This window comes from Scyliorhinus canicula, chromosome 17 (genome assembly GCF_902713615.1).
Source record: "Scyliorhinus canicula chromosome 17, sScyCan1.1, whole genome shotgun sequence".
NCBI classification, from domain to species: domain Eukaryota; kingdom Metazoa; phylum Chordata; class Chondrichthyes; order Carcharhiniformes; family Scyliorhinidae; genus Scyliorhinus; species Scyliorhinus canicula.
Window position 1 is genome coordinate 128,344,469 of NC_052162.1, and position 16,719 is coordinate 128,361,187.

At 56.2% G+C, this 16,719-nt stretch overlaps 1 protein-coding gene across 1 annotated transcript in view; it reads left to right on the forward strand.

Annotated features, from left to right (window-relative positions):
* Window positions 1-16,719, forward strand: part of LOC119951619 — a 220,015-nt gene that overhangs the window by 125,039 nt on the left and 78,257 nt on the right. Inside the window, exons 9-13 of the mRNA XM_038774799.1 lie at window positions 822-945; window positions 4,427-4,520; window positions 5,005-5,091; window positions 9,083-9,199; window positions 12,565-12,663. Coding sequence (XP_038630727.1) covers window positions 822-945; window positions 4,427-4,520; window positions 5,005-5,091; window positions 9,083-9,199; window positions 12,565-12,663 — 521 coding nt within the window. The remainder of the gene's footprint in view (window positions 1-821; window positions 946-4,426; window positions 4,521-5,004; window positions 5,092-9,082; window positions 9,200-12,564; window positions 12,664-16,719) is intronic.

The following is a 16,719-nucleotide window of genomic DNA, read 5'->3' on the forward strand; positions in this document are numbered from 1 at the left end:
CTGCGTTTAGAGGGGAGGGGGTGGTGACAAGTTATTCCGAGTGTATTACACACGTGGTAATACTACCAGCATACGGGAATCAGGAGATTGGCTAAATTATTCAGTTTGGGCCAAGCTGAGATCGGGGCAACACATGGAAGTCAGGAATTAATTGGGTTAGGTATGGAGTTAGACTGGGCCGAAGGTGGTGTTCATTTTAATCCTTCATCGAATGTGGGTGTTGCTGGCCGGGTCCAGCATTTATTGCCCATCCCTAATTGCCCCTTGAGAAGGTGGTGGGTGAGCCGCCATCTTGAACCGGCTGTGTGGTGTGGGTAAGGAAATGGTTAGATTCTCTCGCGTTAGAGTGGCACGGTGGCGCAGTGGTTAGCACTGCAGCCTCACGGCGCCGAGGTCCCAGGTTCGATCCCGGCTCTGGGTCACTGCCCGTGTGGAGTTTGCACATTCTCCCCGTGTTTGCGTGGGTTTCACCCCCACAACCCAAAGATGTGCAGGGTAGGTGGATTGACCACGCTAAATTGCCCCTTAATTGGGGGGGGAAAAAAACAATTGGGCACTCGAAAAAAAATTTTTAAAAAAAGATTCTCTCGAGTTGGAGACGATCATCGCCTGGCACTTATGTTGCACAGACATAACTTGCTTCAAGTGGTCTTAGACCCGGGTGTAGGGCCCGGTGTAATATGGTGTGGGAGCAGCCAGTCCAATACATGCTGCCCTGATGTGGTGCATGTCCGACATGGTTCAGGCAGGTTGGCAGTGTGGAATGTCTTTCTTGCTGTACAAAATTGCCTTGTTATCTTGCTGTGCTTTTTACGCTGCAGGAAGCAGGGACAGAAATGGTCGAGCATTGGTTGTCGTGATGACAAATAACGCAATCTGGGAGAACCCAAGGTGCTCCAGCACGGAAGTAGCCAGGATTCTGATATACTACTACAACATCTCAAAGTAAGGACCCCTTTTAAAGAGGGAGTCTCTCTCTGCCAGGGACCCCTTTTAAAGAGGGAGTCTCTCCGCCAGGGACCCCTTTTAAAGAGGGAGTCTCTCTCCGTCAGGGACCCCTTTTAAAGAGGGAGCCTCTCTCCGTCAGGGACCCCTTTTAAAGAGGGAGTTTCTCTGTCAGGGACCCCTTTTAAAGAGGGAGCCTCTCTCCGTCAGGGACCCCTTTTAAAGAGGGAGTTTCTCTGTCAGGGACCCCTTTTAAAGAGGGAGCCTCTCTCCGTCAGGGACCCCTTTTAAAGAGGGAGCCTCTCTCCGTCAGGGACCCCTTTTAAAGAGGGAGTCTCTCCGTCAGGGACCCCTTTTAAAGAGGGAGTCTCTCCCTCAGGGACCCCTTTTAAAGAGGGAGTCTCTCCGTCAGGGACCCCTTTTAAAGAGGGAGTCTCTTTATCGGGGACCCCTTTTAAAGAGGCAGTCTCTTTGTCAGGGACTTCTTTTGTCTCTCTGGATGATTTTTGATTGGGTGATGGTGTGAATATTGAATTTGCCCCCACTTGTACATCCCGTCTGATTTTCCCTTCTAACCTCTTCATGGTGAACTGCACAATTTCCGATGATACCATCGATTTAACACTGTTCCTTAAAGTTAAGTGATTTCTCACACTCTGTCTCACTCCCCTCTTCCGCTCTCCCTGTGTCGCCATCCTTCTCTCTGTCTGTCTGCCTGTGTGTGTCTGTGTCTCTCTCTCTCTCTCCCACTCTGCTTCCCTCTCTCTCAGTGTCTGTACTGCCAGAATTTTTCATTGCTTGTGGCAGGCAGACGTGCTCCCGACCTAGAAGTGCCTGAAACCACGTGGGAAGGTGGCGGGCGGGCATCCCAATGTAATTGCGCGCTCGCGCAATATTTCAGCGGGCGGGAGGCATGGTGGGGTCACGATCGCACTCGGATCAGTCAAGTGGGCAATCTAGCCCATGAAGGAGCCAGCTGAATGCGATTTTACACGGCGTGTGTGCTTTTATGGCCATTGGAGGAGGAGGGGGGGCGGGGGGTGGTGGTATTGGCCAGGCGGCCTTTCACGTTTTTGCTTCAACCTCGATCCGGAGCGGGCTGAACTGTCCGATCTGAAGTCTGATTTAAAAAGGGTGTCTGGGGGACTGAGGATCTGTTTACCAAAATGCTGCCGAGACGCTCAGTATTTATTTTTCAGGGGTCCGGCGGCCCCCTGGGATAGCTCCAAAGCGGCTGCCCCCCCCTCAACGCCCCCACTCTCCCGGAGGGGCACATTAGAAACGCCAGCCCTCACCCTCCTTTTTCTGAGCGCCCACCCTCTTCCCCGCCGATCCCCGGCAGGGCTCAGCCTTAGCCGCAACCCGGCGCCGATGCCCTGTTAATTGGCTGAGGGGCGGATAAATTCTGGCCCGTGCCTCCGTGCTTCACCCTTCCTGGCTCGCGCTATCATTGCTTCGGGCAGAGTTCTCCCAGAAAGTGTTTGGGGGGGGGGAGTTGATGAACCAGTGAGAATCCCGTTGGCCATTCCGGCGCGATTCCCATCGCAATCCACCCACACTCAGTCGGTTTTTTGGGGGAATTTGGGGAAATTCCCGCTGGGAGAGAGAAGCGCAGGACTGTGTTTTCCAAGGGCCGGTGCAGACTCGATGGGCCGAATGGCCTCCTTCTGCACTGTAAATTCTATCATTCTATGAGATGGGGACGCCGTTTTCAAAGGGCGTCCCGTTCTTCAAACAACTCGATGTACCCCACGCACTCACCAGCAGAGAACCCTCGCCACTCACAGCCATCAGCGGCCCCCCACACCTTCCTCTTCCCATAGCTGACACCAACGCTCCTCCCCACAACTTAGCCCAGATCATGTCTGATCTCTATTGATGGAGAATGAGGCCGGCGTGGTCAGTGACTCCCGGCTGCCGGGAGATTCCGGCTGAAAACTCGAAAATTGGATTGGATTTGTTTATTGCCACGTGTACCGAGGTACAGTGAAAAGTATTTTTCTGCCAGCAGCTCAACAGATCATTCAGTACATGGGAAGAAAAGGGAATAAAAGAAAATACATAATAGGGCAACACAAGGTATACAATGTAACTACAAAAGCACTGGCATCGGATGAAACATACAGGGTGTAGTGTTAATGAGGTCAGTCCATAAGAGGGTCATTTAGTAGTCTGGTGACAGTGGGGAAGAAGCTGTTTTTGAATCTGTTCATTCGTGTTCTCAGACTTCTGAATCTCCTGCCCGATGGAAGAGGTTGGAAAAGTGAGTAAGCCGGGTGGGAGGGATCCTTGATTATGCTGCCCGCATTCCCCCGGCAGCGGGAGGTGTAGATGGAGTCAATGGATGGGAGGCAGGTTCGTGTGATGGACTGGGCGGTATTCGCGACTCTCTGAAGTTCCTTGCGGTCCTGGGCCGAGCAGTTGCCATACCAGGCTGTGATGCAGCCAGATAGGATGCTTTCTATGGTGCATCTGTAAAAGTTGGTAAGGGTTAATGTGGACATGCCGAATTTCCTTAGTTTCCTGAGGAAGTATAGACACTGTTGTGCTTTCTTGGTGATAGCGTCGACGTGAGTGGACCAGGACAGATTTTTGGTGATGTGCACCCCTAGGAATTTGAAACTGGTAACCATCTCCATCTCGGCCCCGTTGATGCTGACAGGGGTGTGTACAGTACTTTGCTTCCTGAAGTCAATAACCAGCTCTTTAGTTTTGCTGGCATTGAGGGAGAGATTGTTGTCGCTACACCACTACACTAGGTTCTCTATCTCCCTCCAGCATATTTGCATAAATGCATATTTAAATGAGTTTAATCACTCATTGAAACATGCAAGTCTCGTGAGCCTGGAACATTGAGCTCCTCCTGGCCCCCAGCACGAACCCTGTTAGGGTCTTTCCCGCTCCTCTCCAGGAATAGCGGGAAGGCGGACGCACTGCAAAGGGCGGGGGAGTAGATTCTTCCCCTGTATCTTCTGTAGTATCTTTTCTTAGGGTGTGGAGCTTTCTCTAACAAAACAATTTAGATGTTTGGCTCAGCTCAAGTACTTTTAAACCTGCAATCAGTCGCTTTCTTTTGTTGGCCAATTGTGCTGAGGGTCACAGGAACCAAGCCGCGTGGCGGCAGGTCATCCATGAACTCATTAAACAGCACAACAGGCTCGAGGGTTCAGTGGCCTCGTTCTGTTCCAAAGCCTATCTCTGACTTTGTCTGTGCCTGTCCTCACGTCTCTGTCCCACTTCTGATCTCTTGCCCTCTTCCTCCTCTCTCTGTGTCTCTCTCTCTCTCTCTGTCTGCTTCTCCCCTGCTCTCTCCCTCCCTCTCGCTCCTTCACTCCTCTCTCTCTCCCGCCGTCCCCGCTCTTTACCTCTCCCATTTGCCCATCTGCTGGCCGCCTGTCAACCCTTCTCACCCCCCCTCCCTCCCGCCCACCCACCACCCGCATTCTCATGCCATCCCCTTTTCTGTCTTCCGTTCCTCCAGGAAGGAGGTGCAAAACGTGGGCCTTAGGGTCCTGATCGACGCTCGAGACTGCCTGCCTGCTGCCATGCTCTACAGGGCCATCCACATCTTCCAGGTGAGGAGGGCGACGTGGGCTCGGGGGAGGGCTGGGGAGAGTGGGCAGGTGGGGCGGGCAATGTAGGGGTCGCCAGCGGAATCGGGGGGGGGGGGGAACAGATGGGATGGGGAGGCGCCATTAATGATTAATGATTGGCCATTTTAGGGCTTCGGTTGGGTCAGTGCTCGACCAGGCCTGGCCTATCGCAGGGTAAATATTGCAGGAGGGAACCCGTTGGGAATGCCGAGCAAGGACGTTTGTCGTCTTTCCCACATCCTTATAACATTATTAAATATTGGCCTCCACTTATTTTCCCCTTTTTGTTGATGTGGACCGGGGGGGGGGGGGTTGGACAATCTGTACTCCTCGAGGGGGTTAGGGGGTCTGCTGGAAGATACTTGGTTGCCTGGGTAATGGGAGCCCAGCATGTTGTCAACGTGACCGCAGTTCAGTTTGTCTTTTCTGATCCTCGTCTGTTTCCAAACCCCCCCCCCCCCCCCAGAAGACCATCCATGGTGGGATTCACTCCATCCTGATGCTGGCGAACAAAGAGTCTTCCATCGGTGCGGTGGGGTTCACGGACGTCCAGGTACTTCGGAAGCTGGGTGTCTCTTGCCTTTGGCTGCGGCTGTACTGCGGTAACGCGAGTGGGTCCCCACCTCCCCCACTGAACTCGGTGTTTTGTTTGCTCCCTCAGGGCGACAGGTGTCGTTAATCAGTCTTGCCAAACGTGCTTTCCGTCTCTATCTCTCTCCGCTTTACACACAAGGAAAATGTCTAATTTAGGCTGGTACATTGAAAGGGATGGGGGTTGTGGGAGATGGGAATGGTGAGCTTGTTGGGGAAGCTCAGTTGTTAGGTTGGCCAGTGCCTGCTGATGGGATAAGGCCGTCATCAGGTCTCCCCCGCAATGTAACCATAGAAACTGGGAGCAGGAGTGGACCATTCGGCCCTTCCAGCCTGCTCCCGCCATTCACTGTGATCGTGGCTGATCCTGTAGCTCAACGCCCACACTCCCGCTCACTCTTGCCACACACACACACACACACACACACACACCCCCCCCCCCCCCCCCCCCCCCCCCCCCAAATACCGCCTGATGTCTTTACTGTCTCAAAATCCGTCCATTTCCTTCTGAAATGTCTTCAGCGTCTTGGACCTTCACAGCCCTTCTGTGGTCGGGATTTCCACAGGTTCACCAACCTCCGAGTGGAGTGGTTTCTCCTCATCTCAGTCCTAAATGGCTAACCCCCTTGGTCTGGCCCCCCCCCCTCCCCTCCACCCCCCGTTTCAGTGAGATCCCCTCTCATTCTCCTAAACTCCAGTGAACACAAGTCCCAGTCGACCCAATCTCTCCTCATACAACTGTCCTGCCATCCCAGGAGTCAGTTTGATGAACCTTTGCTGCACTCCCTCCGTGGCTAATATGGAAAGCAGGACCCTGCATCTCTCTCTCTCTCTTCCTGCTGACAAGTTGACCTTTAGTGGAGCAAGAATCAATGTTTACGATGCATAAGGATTACGAGCAGGAGTAGAGGCCACCCTGCCTCCTCCAGCCTGCACTGCCAGTCATTTAAGACAAAGGCCGGTCTTATTGTCACCTCAGCCCCATATTCCCGCCGACCTTTCACCCTCCCTTGTTAACCAAGAATCTATCCAGCTCGGCCTTACAAATATTCGGAGACTCTGCTTCCACCGCCCTCTGAGAGAAACTATTTCATATCCACCCTATCCAAGACCTGCCTCAGGATCTTACGTGTTTGACGGGACAGTGTAGAGGGAGCTTTACTCTGTATCTAACCCCGTGCTGTACCTGTCCTGGGAGTGTTTGATGGGGACAGTGTAGAGGGAGCTTTACTCTGTATCTAACCCCATGCTGGACCTGTCCTGGGAGTGTTTGATGGGGACAGTGTAGAGGGAGCTTTACTCTGTATCTAACCCCGTGCTGTACCTGTCCTGGGAGTGTTTGATGGGGACAGTGTAGAGGGACCTTTACTCTGTATCTAACCCCGTGCTATACCTGTCCTGGGAGTGTTTGAAGGGGACAGTGTAGAGGGAGCTTTACTCTGTATCTAACCCCGTGCTGTACCTGTCCTGGGAGTGTTTGATAGGGGCAGTGTAGAGGGAGCTTTACTCTGTATCTAACCCCGTGCTGTACCTGTCCTGGGAGTGTTTGATAGGGACAGTGTAGAGGGAGCTTTACTCTGTATCTAACCCCGTGCTGTACCTGTCCTGGGAGTGTTTGATGGGGACAGTGTAGAGAGAGCTTTACTCTGTATCTAACCCCGTGCTGTACCTGTCCTGGTAGTGTTTGATGGGGACAGTGTAGAGGGAGCTTTACTCTGTATCTAACCCCGTGCTGTACCTGTCCTGGGAGTGTTTGATGGGGAGACAGTGTAGAGGGAGCTTTACTCTGTATCTAACCCCGTGCTGTACCTGTCCTGGGAGTGTTTGATGGGGACAGTGTAGAGAGAGGTTTACTCTGTATCTAACCCCGTGCTGTACCTGTCCTGGGAATATTTGATGGGGCCTGTGTAGAGAGAGCTTTACTCTGTATCAAACCCCGTGCTGTACCTGTCCTGGGAGTATTTGATGGGGACAGTGTAGAGGGAGCTTTATTCTGTATCAAACCCCGTGCTGTCCCTGTCCTGGGAGTGTTTGATGGGGACAGTGTAGAGAGAGCTTTACTCTGTATCAAACCCCGTGCTGTCACTGTCCTGGGAGTGTTTGATGGGGACAGTGTAGAGGGAGCTTTACTCTGTATCAAACCCCGTGCTGTCCCTGTCCTGGGAGTGTTTGATGGGGGACAGTGTAGAGGGAGCTTTACTCTGTATCTAACCCCTTGCTGTACCTGCCCTGGGAGTGTTTGATGGGGACAGTGTAGAGGGAGCTTTACTCTGTATCTAACCCCGTGCTGTACCTGTCCTGGGAGTGTTTGATGGGGACAGTGTAGAGGGAGCTTTACTCTGTATCTAACCACGTGCTGTACCTGTCCTGGGAGTGTTTGATGGGGACAGTGTAGAGGGAGCTTTACTCTGTATCTAACCCCGTGCTGTACCTGTCCTGGGAGTGTTTGATGGGGGATAGTGTAGAGGGAGCTTTACTCTGTATCTAACCCCGTGCTGTACCTGTCCTGGGAGTGTTTGATGGGGACAGTGCAGAGGGAGCTTTACTCTGTATCTAACCCCGTGCTGTACCTGTCCCGGGAGTGTTTGATGGGGACAGTGTAGAGGGAGCTTTACTCTGTATCTAACCCCGTGCTGTACCTGTCCCGGGAGTGTTTGATGGGGACAGTGTAGAGGGAGCTTTACTCGGTATCTAACTCCGTGCTGTACCTGTCCTGGGAGTGTTTGATGGGGACAGTGTAGAGGGAGCTTTACTCTGTATCTAACCCCGTGCTGTACCTGTCCTGGGAGTGTTTGGTGGCGACGGCTTTTATGACACCCAGGGTTAATGCACGGTTAGTTCTAGCCCTACAGTTCCTGAAGTCCCAACATAAGTGTATTAGCCAATAATTCATGTGTTTCTATGAGATCTTTGGCCCTTGACTGCTGTAATGACTTACTGGCACTAGATTTGCTAGTAAAACATTAAAAAAAACTTTACATATAACAAGAGTAGAGATAAACATGTAATGGATATAATACAACAATGGTCTATTAATCTAACTATTCCCCAAACCCTGTCTCACCTTCCACCCAGACTAATCTACCTATTCCGCAAACCCTGTCTCACCTTCCACCCAGACACACACAAGACACACAGGGTGAGCCGGAAGGAAAGGTTCAAAAATAACAGGGATTAAAGGGGCTGAGATGAATCTTTGCTGCTGAGGTGGTACTCGGTGGTCTAGAAGCCGTGGGTTGGTTTTGGGTCCTTTACAATCTGCCTTCAAAGGGGCAGCGCAGTGGTTAGCACCATTGCTTCACAGCGGCAAAGTCCCAGGTTCGATTCCCGGCCTGGGTCACTGCCTGTGCCGAGTCTGCACTTTCTACCCCTGTGTCTGCGTGGGTTTCCTCTGGGGGCTGTTAGCCATGCGGAGATGCTGAAAAGACTCGGACTGCTTTCAATAGAATGAAGGAGGTTGAGTGATGATCTGATAGAGGTCTCCAAGATTATGATGGGCATGGATAGAGTGGATGGGCAGGCACTCTTTCCCAGGGTGGAGGGGTCAGCCACCAGGGGGCATAGGTTTAAGGTCCGTGGGGCAAAGTTTAGAGGAGATGTGTGAGGCAGGTTTTTTTACACAGAGGGTGGTGAGTGCCTGGAATGCGTTGCCAGGGGAAGGTTGTGGAAGCAGATACATTAACGACGTTCAAGGGGCATCTAGACAAAGACATGGATAGGATGGGTATAGAGGAATACGCCACAAGAAGTGCTGAGGGTTTTGGCAAAGGTTGGCATCATGACCGGTACAGGTTTGGAGGGCTGAAGGGCCTGTTCCTGTGCTGTACTGTTCTTTGTTCTTTGTCTTTGTTCTATCTAACCCCGTGTTGACAGGCAGCTACCTGCGGGTGTGTTCTGGCATGTACCTGTGGCCCCGCCGCACTCACTTTCTCTTGTCACCCTCCCGCCCCCAGGTGGACACCCTGACATCTGTGCGGAGCCTGCACAAGCACGTGGAGCCCGGCCAGCTCACGCAGTGCTTCGCCGGAGGCTTCCCGTACAGTAACGAGAAGTGGATTCGCTATCGGCTGGTGAGTATCTTGTGCCGGTTCACACTCAGTTCCAGTTGTCAATGAGGCAACAAATGTTGGGACCCAGCCTGCGAAGCCCACATCCCATCAAAGAATAAATTAAAGAGTAAGAGGATTTGTTGAAGAAACAGATGAAGTTGACAGTACCCAATGCAGGGCAAACCGTTCCCACAGTGCACTGCATCAGATGGCAGGGGGATTGAGACCAGGAGCTGGGAGAGAGACAGGAGAAGAAAGTGAGCCAGGAGAGGATTGAGTGAGAGGGGTGAGGAGCAGGGTGAGTGCGAGGGGGCAGGAGGGGAGTGAGTGCGAGGGGGCAGGAGGGGGGTGAGTGCGGGGGAGTGAGTGCGAGGGAGGAGGAGGGGAGTGAGTGCGAGGGGGCAGGAGGGGAGTGAGTGCGAGGGCGGAGGAGGGGAGTGAGTGCGAGGGGGCAGGAGGGGAGTGAGTGCGAGGGGGCAGGAGAGGAGTGAGTGCGAGGGGGGCAGGAGGGGAGTGAGTGCGAGGGAGGAGGAGGGGAGTGAGTGTGAGGGGGCAGGAGGGGAGTGAGTGCGAGGGGGCAGGAGGGGAGTGAGTGCGAGGGGGCAGGAGGGGAGTGAGTGCGAGGGGGCAGGAGGGGAGTGAGTGCGAGGGGGCAGGAGGGAAGTGAGTGCGAGGGCGGAGGAGGGGAGTGAGTGCGAGGGGGCAGGAGGGGAGTGAGTGCGAGGGGGCAGGAGGGGAGTGAGTGTGAGGGGGCAGGAGGGGAGTGAGTGCGAGGGAGGAGGAGGGGAGTGAGTGCGAGGGGGCAGGAGGGGAGTGAGTGTGAGGGAGGAAGAGGGGAGTGAGTGCGAGGGAGGAGGAAGGGAGTGAGTGCGAGGGGGCAGGAGGGGAGTGAGTGTGAGGGGGCAGGAGGGGAGTGAGTGCGAGGGAGGAGGAGGGGAGTGAGTGCGAGGCGGCAGGAGGGGAGAGTGCGAGGGAGGAGGAGGGGAGTGAGTGTGAGGGGGCAGGAGGGGAGTGAGTGTGAGGGGGGCAGGAGGGGAGTGAGTGCGAGGGAGGAGGAGGGGAGTGAGTGCGAGGGGCAGGAGGGGAGTGAGTGCGAGGGGGCAGGAGGGGAGTGAGTGCGAGGGAGGAGGAGGGGAGTGAGTGCGAGGGAGGAGGAGGGGGGTGAGTGCGAGGGAGGAGGAGGGGAGTGAGTGAGAGGGAGGAGGAGGGGAGTGAGTGAGAGGGAGGAGGAGGGGAGTGAGTGCAAGGGAGTGAGTGCGAGGGGGCCGGAGGGGAGTGCGAGGGAGGAGGAGGGGAGTGAGTGAGGGAGGAGGAGGGGAGTGAGGGAGGGAGGAGGAGGGGAGTGACTGCGAGGGAGGAGGAGGGGAGTGACTGCGAGGGAGGAGGAAGGGATTGAGTGTGAGGGAGGAGGAGGGGAGTGACTGCGAGGGAGGAGGAGGGGAGTGACTGCGAGGGTGGAGGAAGGGATTGAGTGAGGGAGGAGGAGGGGAGTGAGTGCGAGGGACAGGAGGGGAGTGACTGTGAAGGGGCTGGAGGGGAGTGAGTGCGAGGGAGGAGGAGGGGAGTGTGAGGGAGGAGGAGGGGAGTGAGTGCGAGGGAGGAGGAGGGGAGTGTGAGGGAGGAAGAGGGGAGTGAGTGTGAGGGTGGAGGAGGGGAGTGAGTGCGAGGGAGGAGGAGGGGAGTGAGTGCGAGGGAGGAGGAGGGGAGTGAGTGGGAGGGAGGAGGAGGGGAGTGACTGCAAGGGGGCCGGAGGGGAGTATGAGGGAGGAGGAGGGGGAGTGAGTGCGAGGGAGGAGGAGGGGAGTGAGTGCCTGGGAGGAGGAGAGGAGTGAGTGCGAGGGAGGAGGAGGGGAGTGAGTGCCTGGGAGGAGGAGAGGAGTGAGTGCGAGGGAGGAGGAGGGGAGTGACTGCGAGGGGGCCGGAGGGGAGTGTGAGGGAGGAGGAGGGAAGTGAGTGTGAGGGTGGAGGAGGGGAGTGAGTGCGAGGGAGGAGGAGGGGAATGAGTGTGTGGGAGGCGGAGGGGAGTGACTGTGAGGGAGGAGGAGGGGAGTGACTGCGAGGGGGACGGAGGGGAGTGACTGCGAGGGGGCCGGAGGGGAGTGTGAGGGAGGAGGAGGGGAGTGAGTGTGAGGGAGGAGGAGGGGAGTGAGTGCGAGGGAGGAGGAGGGGAGTGAGTGCGTGGGAGGAGGAGGGGTATGACTGTGAGGGGGCCGGAGGGGAGTGTGAGGGAGGAGGAGGTGAGTGACTGCGAGGGGGCCGGAGGGGAGTGACTGCGAGGGGGCCGGAGGGGAGTGTGAGGGAGGAGGAGGGGAGTGAGTGTGAGGGTGGAGGAGGGGAGTGAGTGCGAGGGAGGAGGAGGGGAATGAGTGCGAGGGAGGAGGAGGGGAATGAGTGTGTGGGAGGAGGAGGGGAGTGACTGTGAGGGAGGAGGAGGGGAGTGACTGCGAGGGGGCCGGAGGGGAGTGACTGCGAGGGGGCCAGAGGGGAGTGTGAGGGAGGAGGAGAGGAGTGAGTGTGAGGGAGGAGGAGTGGAGTGACTGCAACGGGGCCGGAGGGGAGTATGAGGGAGGAGGAGGGGAGTGAGTGCGAGGGAGGAGGAGGGGAGTGAGTGGAAGGGAGGAGGAGAGGAGTGAGTGCGTGGGAGGAGGAGGGGAGTGACTGTGAGGGGGCCGGAGGGGAGTGTGAGGGAGGAGGAGGGGAGTGAGTGCGAGGGGCTGGAGGAGAGTGTGAGGGAGGAGGAGGGGAGTGACTGCGAGGGGGCTGGAGGGGAGTGTGAGGGAGGAGGAGGGGAGTGACTGCGAGGGGGACGGAGGGGAGTATGAGGGAGGAGGAGGGGAGTGACTGCGAGGGGGCCGGAGGGGAGTGTGAGGGAGGAGGAGGGGAGTGACTGCGAGGGGGCCGGAGGGGAGTGTGAGGGAGGAGGAGGGGAGTGATTGCGAGGGGGACGGAGGGGAGTATAGGTACCATGGGACCAGTAAACGCTGGACAGGCAGTGTGAAATCATGTCAGTGCAGCTCGGTTTCTCCAAACTTGGAAAGGTCGGGTCTGATCCACAGGTCAGTAAATCAGGCTCCTGACATCACTCAGCAAACCCACCTGTGGGATAACCACTGTAGTTATGTGTACTGCAGTAGGGGGATGTATGGTTGAACCTGTAATACAGGTTCCTCCGGTAAGCCCCTGCCGGCTAGCTCCGCCCACAGGGAGCTTGTGTATAAATATGCGTGTGAGTCACTCAGACCCTCGTCCTCAGTTGCAGCCGGAGGAATAGCATCACACAGCAATAATGCCTCGATTGAACTTGTCTGTCATCTTTGAGTGCAATTGTTAGCGCCACACCACCCGCACATTTTGATGGCATTAACAGAATTCCCCCTGTTTTCCAGCGTCTCGAGTCACTGCTCCATGCCTGCAGAGCGTCCGTCGACTTCCTACGCAGCACAAGCAACCAGTTGGAGGCCAAACAGTTGCCTCAGTCTGCCAAGGTAATGGCGGATGATCCACGCACTGCGGCAGCAAAAGCTTGATTAGCTCAATTGTAAACAAATCTCCACTCTCAGATACCAGCTCCTCCCTCACTGACACACAGCCTCTCTCCACTCTCAGATACCAGCTCCCCCCTCACTAACACACAGCCTGTCCCCACTCTCAGATACCAGCTCCCCCCTCACTGACACACAGCCTGTCCCCACTCTCAGATACCAGCTCCTCTCTCACTGACACACAGCCTGTCCCCACTCTCAGATACCAGCACCTCCCTCGCTGACACACAGCCTGTCCCCACTCTCAGATACCAGCTCCTCCCTCACTGACACACAGCCTGTCCCCACTCTCAGATACCAGCTCCTCCCTCACTGACACACAGCCTGTCCCCACTCTCAGATACCAGCACCTCCCTCACTGACACACAGCCTGTCCCCACTCTCAGATACCAGCTCCCCCCTCACTGACACACAGCCTGTCCCCACTCTCAGATACCAGCTCCTCCCTCACTGACACACAGCCTGTCCCCACTCTCAGATACCAGCTCCTCCCTCACTGACACACAGCCTGTCCCCACTCTCAGATACCAGCTCCTCCCTCACTGACACACAGCCTGTCCCCACTCTCAGATACCAGCTCCTCTCTCACTGACACACAGCCTGATCCCACTCTCAGATACCAGCTCCTCCCTCACTGACACACAGCCTGTCCCCACTCTCAGATACCAGCTCCTCTCTCACTGACACACAGCCTGTCCCCACTCTCAGATACCAGCTCCCCCCTCACTGACACACAGCCTGTCCCCACTCTCAGATACCAGCTCCACCCTCACTAACACACAGCCTGTCCCCACTCTCAGATACCATCTCCTCTCTCACTGACACACAGCCTGTCCCCACTCTCAGATACCAGCTCCTCCCTCACTGACACACAGCCTGTCCCCACTCTCAGATACCAGCTCCTCCCTCACTGACACACAGCCTGTCCCCACTGTCAGATACCAGCTCCTCTCTCACTGACACACAGCCTGTCCCCACTCTCAGATACCAGCTCCTCTCTCACTGACACACAGCCTGTCCCCACTCTCAGATACCAGCTCCTCCCTCACTGACACACAGCCTGTCCCCACTCTCAGATACCAGCTCCTCCCTCACTGACACACAGCCTGTCCCCACTCTCAGATACCAGCTCCTCCCTCACTGACACACAGCCTGTCCCCACTCAGATACCAGCTCCTCCCTCACTGACACACAGCCTGTCCCCACTCTCAGATACCAGATCCTCCCTCACTGACACACATCCTGTCCCCACCCTCAGATACCAGCTCCTCCCTCACTGACACACAGCCTGTCCCCACTCTCAGATACCAGCTCCTCCCTCACTGACACACAGCCTGTCCCCACTCTCAGATACCAGCTCCTCCCTCACTGACACACAGCCTGTCCCCACTCTCAGATACCAGCTCCTCCCTCACTGACACACAGCCTGCCCCCACTCTCAGATACCAGCTCCTCCCTCACTGACACACAGCCTGTCCCCACTCTCAGATACCAGCTCCCCCCTCACTGACACACAGCCTGTCCCCACTCTCAGATACCAGCTCCTCCCTCACTGACACACAGCCTGTCCCCACTCTCAGATACCAGCTCCTCTCTCACTGACACACAGCCTGTCCCCACTCTCAGATACCAGCTCCTCCCTCACTGACACACAGCCTGTCCCCACTCTCAGAAACCAGCTCCTCTCTCACTGACACACAGCCTGTCCCCACTCTCAGATACCAGCTCCTCACTCACTGACACACATCCTGTCCCCACTCTCAGATACCAGCTCCTCCCTCACTGACACACAGCTTGTCCCCACTCTCAGATACCAGCTCCTCCCTCACTGACACACAGCCTGTCCCCACTCTCAGATACCAGCTCCTCCCTCACTGACACACAGCCTGTCCCCACTCTCAGATACCAGCTCCTCCCTCACTGATACACAACCTGTCCCCACTCTCAGATACCAGCTCCTCTCTCACTGACACACAGCCTGTCCCCACTCTCAGATACCAGCTCCACCCTCACTGACACACAGCCTGTCCCCACTCTCAGATACCAGCTCCTCTCTCACTGACACACAGCCTGTCCCCACTCTCAGATACCAGCTCCTCTCTCACTGACACACAGCCTGTCCCCACTCTCAGATACCAGCTCCTCCCTCACTGACACACAGCCTGTCCCCACTCTCAGATACCAGCTCCTCTCTCACTGACACACAGCAAGTCCCCACTCTCAGATACCAGCTCCACCCTCACTGACACACAGCCTGTCCCCACTCTCAGATACCAGCTCCTCCCTCACTGACACACAGCCTGTCCCCACTCTCAGATACCAGCTCCTCCCTCACTGACACACAGCCTGTCCCCACTCTCAGATACCAGCTCCTCCCTCACTGACACACAGCCTGTCCCCGCTCTCAGATACCATCTCCTCCCTCACTGACACACAGCCTGTCCCCACTCTCAGATACCAGCTCCTCCCTCACTGACACACAGCCTGTCCCCACTCTCAGATACCAGCTCCTCTCTCACTGACACACAGCCTGTCCCCGCTCTCAGATACCAGCTCCTCCCTCACTGACACACAGCCTGTCCCCACTCAGATACCAGCTCCTCCCTCACTGACACACAGCCTGTCCCCACTCTCAGATACCAGCTCCTCCCTCACTGACACACAGCCTGTCCCCACTCTCAGATACCAGCTCCTCCCTCACTGACACACAGCCTGTCCCCACTCTCAGATACCAGCTCCTCCCTCACTGACACACAGCCTGTCCCCACTCAGATACCAGCTCCTCCCTCACTGACACACAGCCTGTCCCCACTCTCAGATACCAGCTCCTCCCTCACTGACACACTGCCTGTCCCCACTCTCAGATACCATCTCCTCTCTCACTGACACACAGCCTGTCCCCACTCAGATACCACCTCCTATCTCACTGACACACAGCCTGTCCCCACTCTCAGATACCAACTCCTCCCTCACTGACACACAGCCTGTCCCCACTCTCAGATACCAGCTCCTCCCTCACTGATACACAGCCTGTCCCCACTCTCAGATACCATCTCCTCTCTCACTGACACACAGCCCGTCCCCACTCTCAGATACCAGCTCCTCCCTCACTGACACACAGCCTGTCCCCACTCTCAGATACCAGCTCCTCCCTCACTGACACACAGCCTGTCCCCACTCTCAGATACCAGCTCCTCCCTCACTGACACACAGCCTGTCCCCACTCTCAGATACCAGCTCCTCCCTTACTGACACACAGCCTGTCCCCACTCTCAGATACCAGCTCCTCCCTCACTGACACACAGCCTGTCCCCACTCTCAGATACCAGATCCTCCCTCACTGACACACAGCTTGTCCCCACTCTCAGATACCAGCTCCTCCCTCACTGACACACAACCTGTCCCCACTCTCAGATACCAGCTCCTCCCTCACTGACACACAGCCTGTCCCCACTCTCAGATACCAGCTCCTCCCTCACTAACACACAGCCTGTCCCCACTCTCAGATACCAGCTCCTCCCTCACTGACACACAGCCTGTCCCCACTCTCAGTTACCAGCTCCTCCCTCACTGACACACAGCCTGTCCCCACTCTCAGATACCAGCTCCTCCCTCACTGACACACAGCCTGTCCCCACTCTCAGATACCAGCTCCTCTCTCACTGACACACAGCCTGTCCCCACTCTCAGATACCAGCTCCTCCCTCACTGACACACAGCCTGTCCCCACTCTCAGATACCAGCTCCTCCCTCACTGATACACAGCCTGTCCCCACTCTCAGATACCAGCTCCTCCCTCACTGACACACAGCCTGTCCCCACTCTCAGATACCAGCTCCCCCCTCACTGACACACAGCCTGTCCCCACTCAGATACCAGCTCCTCCCTCACTGACACACAGCCTGTCCCCACTCTACCAGCTCCTCCCTCACTGACACACAGCCTGTCCCCACTCTCAGATACCAGCTCCTCCCTCACTAACACACAGCCTGTCCCCAC